Source organism: Balaenoptera acutorostrata, chromosome 9, assembly GCF_949987535.1.
Source record: "Balaenoptera acutorostrata chromosome 9, mBalAcu1.1, whole genome shotgun sequence".
Taxonomy (NCBI): domain Eukaryota; kingdom Metazoa; phylum Chordata; class Mammalia; order Artiodactyla; family Balaenopteridae; genus Balaenoptera; species Balaenoptera acutorostrata.
The window spans coordinates 14,754,448-14,766,806 of NC_080072.1; the positions used below are offsets into that span (position 1 = coordinate 14,754,448).

At 45.3% G+C, this 12,359-nt stretch overlaps 1 protein-coding gene across 7 annotated transcripts in view; it reads right to left on the reverse strand.

The window, feature by feature from the left end:
* Nucleotides 1-12,359, reverse strand: part of ATG13 (autophagy related 13) — a 49,889-nt gene that overhangs the window by 3,077 nt on the left and 34,453 nt on the right. For 2 of the 7 annotated variants that reach the window (XM_007181159.2, XM_007181160.2), the window contains 11 exons: nucleotides 11,306-11,346; nucleotides 10,262-10,358; nucleotides 9,858-9,956; nucleotides 8,958-9,051; nucleotides 6,163-6,261; nucleotides 5,299-5,409; nucleotides 4,766-4,905; nucleotides 2,807-2,921; nucleotides 2,180-2,257; nucleotides 1,896-2,012; nucleotides 1,008-1,136 (listed from right to left, as the gene is read on the reverse strand). In XM_007181159.2, the coding sequence (XP_007181221.1) occupies nucleotides 1,008-1,136; nucleotides 1,896-2,012; nucleotides 2,180-2,257; nucleotides 2,807-2,921; nucleotides 4,766-4,905; nucleotides 5,299-5,409; nucleotides 6,163-6,261; nucleotides 8,958-9,051; nucleotides 9,858-9,956; nucleotides 10,262-10,358; nucleotides 11,306-11,346 (1,120 nt within the window). The remainder of the gene's footprint in view (nucleotides 1-1,007; nucleotides 1,137-1,895; nucleotides 2,013-2,179; nucleotides 2,258-2,806; nucleotides 2,922-4,765; nucleotides 4,906-5,298; nucleotides 5,410-6,162; nucleotides 6,262-8,957; nucleotides 9,052-9,857; nucleotides 9,957-10,261; nucleotides 10,359-11,305; nucleotides 11,347-12,359) is intronic. The other 5 variants (XM_057552081.1, XM_057552083.1, XM_057552082.1 and 2 more) reach the window with 5 other exon arrangements.

The window sequence follows — 12,359 nt, forward strand, 5'->3', positions numbered from 1 at the left end:
GACCCTGGTTCCTTCCAAGCAAACTTCAAATGAGAGGCCAGGGAGTCAATGGTTAAAAGCCTAAAATCAGAAGCTATACTCCTAGGGGTCAAAGCTTGTTTTGCCAGCTCAGTGTAACCACCAGCGAGTTATTTGTTCCCAGTGTCGTTTTTCTTATCTGTAAACTGGGATAATAAGAAAACCTACCTCTTAGGGTCGTTGAAGATTCATGTAAAGCAATTAAAAAACGCTTGGCACCTAGAAAGCTTCAATAAATGTTAATAATAATGACATTATTGCTGTATTATTATTACTGAGCATGCTTTTCTGATTAAAGCAAATCAAGGGCAGCTAAACCTAGATTCCTATTCCTAGAGCCATTCCTCTGATTTCGACACAGGAGGTGATATTCTCACCTCAGACAGAGGGACCCTGACATCTTGTGGCATGGGGCACCCTGAGTTTGCGGCTGTGCAGGGCACTCCTCTGTCCTTCAGAGGCAGGAAATAGGAAACACCCTAAGCGGAGATGTGGTCATTACAAGTCAGTATCAGGACATATGGCTGAACACGAGAACCAGGGAACGAGCTCTACGAGGAAAGGGCAAGAACACCAACACTGGGGACCTTCTGTTTCTTTTGCCCTGTACCATTGTCATCTGCCTGGCAAGCTTAACAGCTGATGGCAAGACCTGTTGGAGCAGCCTGGCTTAGTGGCATCAGCAAGTAGAAGACATCAGGCACCAAACAACAGGAGTGTGTGAGAAATGCTGTGACAAGAGTGCAGAGAAAAGGAGGAAATGAGCGCAAGCAAATTTGAGATAATGACCGCCAAGCACAATGCAAATCTCAAGTGTGATTCCAGGAAGGTAATGGTCTAAAAGTCTCTGTCCTGTTACAGGGAAGATGGGAGGTGTGGGTGTGGAGGAGTAACAGGAAGAAATTTCCAGGCCTGTGGAGCAGGAATGACCATCGAAGGAGGAAAGGAGGCCAGAGGACGAGGTGGGGTGGGGGAAGGGGTTTCCATACCAAGTCCTCAGCCATGGACTGTGCCCCGATATCTATGGAGAGGCTGCTCAGCTGAGGGGGGTTCTGAAATTCACGATAGAAGGTCCCCAAGTCCATCGGAAGAATGTCGTCTTTAGAAAAAGCTGGTTTCTTAAAAAACAAGACAGACTCAAGTTTAGCTTGCCTTGGACCACAGAGGAAAATCAGAGGGGGTAAGCTATCAACAACCCTCTTTCCTTCCAGTAATTAGCAAAGAAAAGGCTCCTCCAGGCTTATCTTAGAGAAATCTTTACACCTTTCTCTTCTGGGCAGCTGAATTAAGCCTGGTGATGACATCCCTCTCCCTGGGTTAGGTTTTTGTCCCCTTCCTTCACACTCCTCTCCTTGGAAAAGGGCTATCCAGGGACTTCCCTGGTGGTCCAGTGGTTAAGAATCTGCCTTCCAACGCAGGGGACATGGGTTTGATCTCTGGTCGGGGAACTAGGATCCCACATGCCACGGGGCAGCTAGCCCACGCGCCACAACTAGAGAGAAGCCCGCGTGCCGCAACGAAAGATCCCGCGTGCCACAACTAAGACCCGATGCAGCCAAAAATTAAAACATTAAAAAAAAGGGCGGGGGGCTATGCATTCATGAATAGGACCTATGCAGTTACCACTGGAAAATCCCATTTCAAGTTGAATTTCAATCAAAGACATGGCACAAAATGCCTTACTGCTGATGGGCCTCCAAATGCCTCCCCAAGCAGGGTGTAAGGGCAGGTTCCCCACATAAGATGCACAGCCAGCACCCACTCCCTCTGCCTACACCGACCCATCTGATCCCCGAAGTCCTGTTCAAGTGAAACGGATGCTTCCAGGTTTATTGCCCCCGAAGCAGCAAAGGTCAAGGAAGATGACGGCAACTTACGAAGTCGATCATGACAAAGTCGTCCTGGGTATTGCCACTGCTGCCCCCGCTGGAGCCATCAGAGTGCAGGCTGCCCTGAAGAGGAGATGTAGTCTCTGGGGAATCTGGAGGATTCACCTGTTTCAGAATAAGGCAGAGGTAGGGGCTGGTTCTGGGCACTGGCTGTAAACCAAAAGCCAAGGAGCATGGCTAATGGTCTGTGGAGGAATAGTGAGTGACTCGCCCAGGAAGGACGACGACTACGGCACCGTCTCACTGCAAACTTCAGTCAACGGTGGACTCACCATGGGATCCACATCCTCCAGCTCCAAATTCTTGGGAGCAAACATGGCAAAGGGTATGTCCAAACTGGTCAGGGTCACCTGAAGAGACATGGGAGAAAGTATTAGTGTCCCCCTTCCCCCAGTTTGCCTGCTTCCTTAGAGCCCACCAGAAGCCTGGGGGTCCAGCACGTTTGCACACCTCAGCTGACCATGCCATCCCTCAGGTTCCTGTCTTGTTGGAGACCTCTCCAACCTCCCGTGCCTCCCACTGCATGCCCATAGCATCAACAGGGGTGAGGGCTCCCCAGGACCCTGGGAATTCAGCTTTGGAAGCTGGACCCACAGCAATTCAGTAACAACTGCTTTTCACTGGCAGAGCTGAGGAGGAACTTCCTATTTCAAGTCAGGCTGAGGCAAGGACACTTCAGTGTAACGTGTCTGTACCTAATGGCGTGGTCTCCTCTCCTATGTGATCACAGAGCAATAGTTAACTTTTATGGAGGGATGTCACAGGTTATTAATCCTCTTCACAAAAAATTCACACACACACACAATTTCGCATGCGATTTCAGTGGTTTCACAGATCCCAGGTAAGACCTCACTCTAAGGGCTCACACATTCTCACAGTTGCAGGGGCAGAAAAATCACCTGGTTGATGGGTTTGTTGACAAAAGCCCCCACTTTCCGGACAAAGATGGTCTCCAAGACATCATGGGGGGAGGCCCGTCCCTCACTGCTGTTTGACACAGTTTCAGTATCCTCACTGGAGGAGAAAGGTAATGTTGGTTCTCATTCTCAACCCATAGCAAAGCCTACTTGGTTCCCCATAAATTCACCATCTTGTGAGGCTGCAGCGTAGGGCAGGAGTTGCCCCCCACCAGCTCACACATGTGGGAAATGGCAATATGAGGTCTGGCAGCTGCCACTGTCACCCTCCCTTTTGAGTTGAGAGCAGAGGACTGCATTTCCTGGAAAAGCTAAAAATTATGCATATGTGAATGAAACTTGGTGTTACAATTGTGTAGAGCTTACATAAAATTTAATCTGTAATACCAATGCTAAGCATCAATCACCGTGCATCTAGCAATCACACATATAGGCAAACGGCTCTCATAAGCAGCTAATTTTAATATTAATCTAATTACAAAGCCAGCCTCAAGATTTTAGACGTTTCCTGCCTTGTTTTGTTTTGTTATCTAAAGCTCCGTACCACGCTTCCTCCCTTCTCTTTGCCCCCAGTCATCCCTCTGCTCAGCAAGATGTTTCAATGACACATTCAATTTGGCGGCTCTCACTCGCTCCCTCTAGACTGAGGCTGAGTCCTGGAAGATGGGGTACTCCAGGCAGCAGAAACAGGGGCCCATACTGTCGCTGCCAGACTAGTAGTCATAGCCCTACAAGCAGCAGGGGATGGGAAAGCCTCAAAGCAGGGGCTCAAGATGGGGAGAACTATGCAGTCCAAGTGGCCTCTAGACTCCAGACAGCAGGGAGGACCAGCATTGAAGAACCCCCTACACAGGGTCCTCTGTCTTAAGTTACTCCCAGTCATACCCCAGGAATCAAGGCTCAGAAAACGAGAGTAAAATGACCAAGAGGATCCTCCTTTGATTCTCTAACAGGAGGAGAGATAAGAAGATGGAAGTTTGGGGAGCCAGGAATGAAAGTAATTACTTTTTCCTGATGGATGGCACAGAAAGATCTTCCCAATCTCCCCCTCCTCCATCTCCACTGTGGGAATGGAAAAAAAAAACCCAGGAATTTCTATCATTTGAAAGTTCGTTTAAGATGTGGTGGGGCAATCAACGTCATTATCTCTGGGGCCTTCCAGCTAAGGGAGGGAAGGGCAGGTCAAGACAGGCCCAGCTTCCCACAGAACTCCGAGTGTAATGGAAAGAGCGAGCCCAGGCTTTGCAATCCAGGGAGCTAGGCTTGTGTCTGGCCATTCTGTGAGCTAAGTGCTCTCTGAGGCAAACTGCTTAACCCTTCTGAGATCCTCTCATCTTTTAAAAGGAGGTAACCGTGGTGATTTTTGCAGGGTGGGATTATGAGGACTTTTATTTCCATCTAATCAATGTCTTCAAATTTTGTATTTTACAGACTGCATCACTTCTGCAATCAGAAAAGATTTTTTTTCTTTTTTAATTTTAGTGAGGGAAAATAGTTGTTTCTAAAGGATCTCCATGAGGCACTAACATAGTAGAAAAAGAAAATCAATCCTAACTGCCACCACAGACATACTGTGACTCCCGACGTCAGGGTTACGGTTAACGACACCCTGTTCTGGTCTCAGAAAACACTGAGGATGCCAAGGGAGTCGATCGTGGGGTAAGAGAGAAACATCTGAAAAACACCTTCACTGGATGAGGGCGAGAAGCACCAAGCCCGACGCTTGCTATTAGCAGCAGTGCCCAGGGCAAGCTTCCTCACGTATCAGCTGCAATGTACGATTCTTATTGAGAACTTTAAGGATTCCACATTTTTCCCTCAAAGGCCAAGCCTGAGCCAATGCTGAAAGCTACTCTTTACTGATACCAAATAAGCACATGTGCCGGGGAGGACAGGTCCCTGGCTGGTCTGAAGAGCAGCAGAGCCAACACGTGAACTCACCTGCTGGAAGGTGTGGCAGCACAGTGGGCCCCATCAGAAGGGGTGTAGGTTGCCAGTCTCTCCTGGTCACCAGCCTGGGCACCGTGGGCAGGCTGGTTGGGAGCAAGGGGTACCCCACCTTCCTTCCCAGGAACCATTAGCTTTGGGGAAAAATGGAAAAACACAGTGAATCATGGCCGTGTCAGGTAGAAGGGAAAACTCATGGCCTAGCATGATGGTATCTGCTTTCCAGTTTTTCCATCACCAATGCTGCCACCAAGTGGGCAGGAAACCTGGGAAATCTTTATCCCGTCTGGGGCTCAGTTAATGGAAGACATGCATGGAAATGACTACAGAGGGAAAGACAGGGAGAAAACACTTGGGAAACTCTTCTTTCCTTTCTGAAGTCTAAAAGGCCCCTGCTCAGAATCATCTTAGTCCTCCAAAGCTACAGAAGAGCTTTGAACACTGGTGCCTTAAGAGGCCCTTCAAATGTGTCAGGGCAGGGGAGGCAGCGTAGGAACCCCTAGTGTCCTCCCCATCTTTAAAGATACCTGGTAAGGGTGTGTGGTGTTTAAGCCGGCAGCAAACACTGCTGGACAAGCCAGGTCAGCTGATCCAACGCCCAGGGCAGCAGGCTGACAGGAAAGGCGAGAGCTTGAGAGCTAAGCAAGAGAAAAACAAAGAAGGGCAGAGGAAAGGAGGAGGAAAAAATAGGCAATCCTAGAGTATGACTAATGATCAAGATCGGCAGAGAGGTAAGGAATGGATCCCAGCTCACATCCTCACGGTGCAGGGGGCCTGATGTAAGGGTTAAAGACAGACCAGGCCATTACTCTGTAAATAAGAAAGCAGACTTGTTTGCAGTGGGATTGAGATTCCCAGCTCTGTTCCTTCCAAAAGCCTCAAACGGTTCCTTGCACCCCCTTTTCCCAGGGGCTCAGCTAACTATTTCAGTTTCCACCCCGGCAGATCTGTGGAGCACAAGCCTGGGCAGAACTCGGAGCCAAAGTCATCAGTTTTTCCCAGGTCATTCTATTTTCTCCTTTGACCTTGAGGTCCCTTTGAAACAGAAGCAGTCTTCTCTAATCACCCTCCATCACCACTGGGTTTGGGAGGGTTCCTATTTATATTGAAAAAGAAAGAAAACCATTCTTGGATGGTTTATTTGGAAAAAAAGATATAAACAACTCCATGTATTTTTCACATCAATGGTAGGAGGAGGGGCAAATGACAAATCCTATTTTGGGCTGCTGTGCTATGGCTGTATCCTGTTAAAAATCAATTACCACGCCTCAAAATAACCCACAGAAAACTTGGGATATTTAAATAGCTATACCCTGTACTTTATTCACAGTTTTTAAATAAAAAGATACCACCTGATTATATATACCCCCTTCTTCCCAGTATGGACTCACTTGATGGGAAAAGGCCAGTCCTGCCATGGGGACCCTCAGAGTGTCCGTCACCACAGGAGTAGGGGTCTGAAAATGTGCCTTTGTGACAGTAAACACACACTGTGCACAGATACACACAGAGACAGGAGAAACAAGAGAAGAAAAAAGAAAAGGGACTTGAGAAAGAAGTGAAAAAACTCTGGAAAGGGCAGTTGCAATAGAGGCTGAAATGTACAATGAAGTCAGGAGGGAAGCAGGGAGAGAGCTGCATGACTGCCTTTGGAAAAGGACCGCTTGGAAGGATGTGAAGAAGAGATGTTTATCCCTGGTGCTCTCCCCGAGGAGCAGGTGGAAAACAACGCTGAGCTGAGCTGCTATGACTTGGTGAAACCTGAACCAAGCATTAGTCTGTCTTTAGTCAAAAGAGGGTGGAAGTTAGAGAACAGCTTCCAATAGGAAGGTCCTGAGAACAGACACAAGGTGTGCTGAGCAGGAATGAGGACACTGAGGTTAAGATGTTAGACTAAAAGCCTTTTTCTGGGGACTCAGGATCTGCAGGCTCAGGTTTAAACAGTTGACGTTTGTTGGCTGGAACTTTAAAATGCTCAGATACCCAGCTGCAAACTTTCCTACATCATCTCAGGGAAGATGAATGGGGGTGTGCAGGTGTAGGCATCAGGGTGTGTGTGTGCACGCTCTTACAGTCCCTGACGGTGTAGGAGAACTTCATGGAGTAAAAGCTGAGGCATTTTCAAAACTCATGATTTCAAAGCTAATTATGGGCATGATGATTGTTTTGGGTCTTGCTGTTCCATCTTTAAGTCTTGCCAATTAGCGAATTAACGCCTAGAATTGGAGGTAGGACCTTAAGTCACAGTAGCAGGTTCAGGGTCGCAACTATTTCTTGACTCAACTCTGTGCCCAAATGACACAATGATCCTTATTTTGTTGGGGGGGGGGGGAACCCTAGCCCATTAACATGTATTTACTGGATTCTAGCAAAAGCTCAAATAGAAGTTGTTGAACAATTATGCAATTCCCTAGGTTAAACCAAGGAAGAAACTATTTCAATATTTACAGGAACAAGGAGACCAGATGGCATATGATTTTTCTCTCTCTGTTCTACCATCAAGGTTCTAAATGAGTATTTCTGCACCAAACTGTACCAGTCTTGATTATAGGTACTCAGGGAGAAATGACAAGGCTCACCCATGGGGTGCTCAGTATTGATGAGATCTTGACGTGATCTACTTTTAAACTGTAAGAAGACACAACTGATACCATGAAAAATATAGACTCTCCTTACACAGGTTAACAAACTTTTTGCAAACATCAGGTACAGAAACTACTTAACTTCCCTTTACTTTTGGGGTCAGGTCGAATTTCCACTGTATCAGAGAAAAAGACAAACTGATTTGTTAAGGCCCAGACTCACCATCCCTCATATCTCCCAAGTTTATATACTGTTTATGAATTTATCACTTGTAAAACAAAACTGTTTAATGAACATTAAATGACATATTCACATTTTGATGATCTTAAAAAACAATCTACTCACTAATGTGCACTAGTAAGAAAGTGGGCTTTCCCCCCCTTTTTTGGTCAGGATTGTTCCATGTCAGCAAGCGTACCAGAAGCTACCCCCTCCCAGAGCAATGGCGACATCCATGCCTACATATATTAACAGGTGGAGGGAAAAAACAATTCCCCCACCCTCAAACCAACCTGTCTAGGTAACTTTACAACAAGAATCTCTTTAACTCTAAACTGGGACAATAGAAATAATAGTGATCCATGGATTTTGTAAAGTGCTTCACACACCAGTTAGCTTTTGTGCTTAACTTCTGCTTTTAAAACAAATTAGAACTATAATTTTAATCCAGTACCTAACAACCCAGGATATAATAAATTAAAATTTTTTCTTAATTAAGAAAACATAGAAAATAAAAATGTATGGATAGCTAATTAATTTGTTGGGTCCCCCAAGTCAGATGGTGAAAAGGGATAATCTGGGGCTAGTTTCAAGGAAAGCAGAACTGACTGAGGTCTAGAACCATCTAATATGAAAGCCAAGAGGAGGGAAATAATAGAGATGATGGGCAGGCAATGGGTAGAAGATGAATGACTTGGGGTGGAAGGGAAGAAATGTGTCCCTGAAATTCAGTCAGCTGGCAAAAATGACTCCTTATCTGAAGCAGTCTCAGTACCACATCTATCATACAACACTTCTTTGTGAGAAGAAGTTCTCACATTGTTTGGAGACTGTGTTTTATTGAAACTGGATTTGACACTGAAGAGGGACTCGAGTGGAAAATTTAATGGTTAAAAATGTTCAGAGAGGGAATGCAAATAGGCAGATATTTGTGTAACTATTAAGAAAAACTGCACAGCTGGTGTCTTACTGGCATTTTATGCTAAATAATCATTGGCTCCTTTTGTGCTCCTTCCATTATGAGGAACCATATTTACCACTTCCAAGAAGAAGTAGCTACCAAATTAACAAGTGTAGGTTAGAGTACCTCTCTGGTACCAGAACACATTTCTGATTTTCTGTGACTGATTTTCTAGGGAATTTTAAGATGTCCCCAGGAAGGTAAAGGTTACATGTAATCTTGCAGGTTAAGAATGATTACAGACTAGAAACACTGCAACATTACCGGCTGGATAAGAAGGCTCTCCCTCACCCCTCAAAATAACCTCCTTGAAATAATCACCATCACCGCCAAAAGAGATTGTATCTAAATTTTGACACCATTTCATAAGGCCCATATATGTACCAAATAACTACTGCCACCCCAGATCCCGTTTCCCCCTACCTGGGATGGAGGGGAGGTGGAAAAAGAGGTGGTACACACTTCTTGAGAATCTTCCACAGAAGGATATGTTACTCCAGTGTCCTCACCAGCGGTTCTATGGTGAGTGGAAAAGAAATCATGAACTGACTGACGGCAGTCAATTTCAGAAAGGATACAAAGAGAGGTTAGATACGGATGCAAGTTGTGACATGAACTGTTTCAGGCAGAGTTCCTAATGGCAAGGGAGGTATGTTGCATCCTTGATAATTTCAAACATTTCCAGAAAGCAGCATCTAGAGGTTGACAATGGCTTTTTTTTTAATCCAAATATTTTACCCGACATATCATTTGAGAGGATTTCCTTAAGCCTGGCCAGTGTTGTGACCAAGAATTATCAGCAATAGAGAATGCAGTGAAACAAAAGTCTAGACTCCAAAGACAAAACCTATCCAACTTCATGAGTCCTTTACAGAAAGGCAGTATCTCTCCTGATACAAATCTATTCCAATCTCTAGAAAATTCTGTTATCTGGGATCTAGGTCTGGAGATATTTGATTCTGATGTATAAAACTGCATTGTGCCAGCCAATGGTGACCTGAAAACCATTTAATTTGCAAAGGACATTCTACAAATTACTGCCACTCTCACAGTCTCGAAGTAAAATCAAATCAAAAGTCAAATCATTACTGTCAAGATCCAAAATATCCAAGAATTTTCTGACATTTGGTACACCCTAAGTCTTGGTATACCTTATAGGCAGCAGCAAGAATGAAAGCTGGCCACTCTACTTCCCTCCACATGGCGTCTCCATCAGTGCCCCCTGCCTATCAGTGAGTGCTGATAAAGGTGCTCTATGGACCTGTGCAAGATGGATGCTTCTGCCTAGCTGCAGTTTGGGAAAGTGTTTTTCACATTCCTCACCTGTAATTGCAGGGATGCATGGGTGAGGAGCTGGGATAGGGACGGTCCACAAAGTGATCAATAATAATCCCCATGATAGGTGGGGTCCTCTCAAAGTGCCTGTAATGCAGTAAGCAGATTGCCATATTTGTTAGAATGCCTTGTCAAGTCCCCCTGAAGTCCTCAGAGAGCCCCTCGCCTCTTATCTATTGGCAGGAACCACAGAGCCTTAACTACTACATCCCTAAATATAAACCACCAATTCTACATTGGCTCTGGGACACTCAGATTCTCCAATCTGGAGAAAGGGTTCTCTCAGTTCAGCAATGGAGAAGCTGAACTGTAGGCTTAGCCACAGGGTTTGGAGGAAAACAACTTTAATATCTTTAGAAGAGGTCTATTGGATTCCAAGGCTCTTTCCTCACCTGGTGGACATGAATGCCAAGTTAATTCTGTAAGCACAAGAAAGAGTGATGGTGCCCACAGGGGTACCCACTGTCCCAACACGAACTGTCTGGAAACCTAGGAAAAGAGATAAATAATTAGGTTTTTCCAGAGAATACTTACAGTACCCCCAGTCTGTCTTTCCCTGAACCACTTAGCCTGTTGTACAATCTCTGGCATTACCCATTTAGCACCCTGAGTGCAGCAGCCTCAATTTCATACATACATGTATGTGTGTATATATATATATTTTTTTTTTCAATTTATTCTATATTGACCTAATATTGCCAGGGGAAACAGCATTCTATTTCCAGATAAAACTACCTTCAAAGAGGTAAAATGATTATTATTAGTCCTAAAGCTTAAACAAGCCCTAACCAACCCTGTCCAGATGTGCTACTAAGACAGCAAAGGGGCACAGGGAGTTTCTCACACAAACACCTCAATTTATGAAGTAAATGCACTCCCACCCAAGTTGCCACCCCAGAACTAAATATAGAAAAGAGTCAGAGTGTTACAACAAAGCTTTCCTGGTTTTCTTGGTTTCATTTCCAATTTTTCAAAATTGTTGATGCTCATCAGAGACATTTAACAAGCTCATTGTAGAAAATTAGGAAAACAGACAGTCGTATAAAGCAGGGGTCCCCAACCCCTGGGAGACCGGGCCACAGAGCAGGAGGTGAGTGGCGGGCAAGCGACTGAAGCTTCATCTGCCGCTCCCCATCACTAGTATCACCCCCCACTTCCGTGGAAAAATTGTCTTCCACAAAACTGGTCCCTGGTGCCAAAAGGTTGGGGACCGCTGGTATAAAGAGTAAGAAAGAATACTAAGTTACTGGAACTTTGGGAAAATTATTCAGTCATTCCCTGGTGGCTCTTTGGACCACCTACCTGTCTTTTCCTTACTTGTATTACTCATACTAAAATCACAAGCTTTGTATTATTACAGGCAGCATCCAAGCATATCTCTGAAGTCAGGAGAGCTCTTAACAACACTACAAATGTTTTTCAACCTTGATACATACCTTCTCCTAAGCCATTCAGCTGAACTTCCCCAAAATATATTCTGTAGGGAAGCAAGAAAAAAAATGTTACCTGATTCTTTATTCTAAGGGACTACATACCAAACACCGAGAAACAAAATAAACAAAACCAGCCCTTCTTTTCTTACCTGCATAAACATCTCTCCTAATGGTGCAATATTGCTACCACTTGATTAAGCTGTAGGCATAGGCACGTAGATGGAGAGGACTGGTTAAGAAATTAGGAGAATAGGGACTTCCCTAGTGGCACAGTGGTTAAGAATCCACCTGCCAATGCAGGGGACACAGGTTTGAGCCCTGGTCGGGAAGATCCCATATTCTGTGGAGCAACTAAGCCTGCGCACCACAACGAAGAATAGCCCCCTGCTCACCACAACTAGAGAAAGCTGGCGCACAGTAACGAGGACCCAACGCAGCCAAAAATAAATAAATTAATTAATTAAAAGAAAAAAAAAAGGATCAGTTAGTAAATATTTTATGCCTGTGGGCCACGTAGTCTGTAGCAACTACTCAGCTTTGCTGTTATACTGCAAAAGTAACCATTGATAATAGGTAAATGAATGAAGTGGCTATGTCGTAAGATAATCTTATTTATAAAAACAAGGGACTGGGGCTTCCCTGGTGGCGCAGTGGTTGAGAATCTGCCTGCCAGTGCAGGGGACGCGGGTTCGAGCCCTGGTCCGGGAGGATCCCACATGCCACGGAGCAACTAGGCCCGTGAGCCACAACTACTGAGCCTGCACGTCTGGAGCCTGTGCTCCACAACAAGAGAGGCCGCGATAGTGAGAGGCCCGCGCACCGCGATGAAGAGTGGTCCCCGCTTGCTGCAACTAGAGAAAGCCCTTGCACAGAAACGAAGAACCAACACAGCTAAAAATAAATAAATAATTAAAAAACAAGGGACTTCCCTGGTGGTCCAGTGGTAAAGAATCTGCCTTCCAATGCAGGGGATGCGGGTTCGATCCCTGGTTGGGGAACTAATATCCCACATGCCGCGGGGCAACTAAGCCGTGCGTCACAACTTCTAAGCTCACGT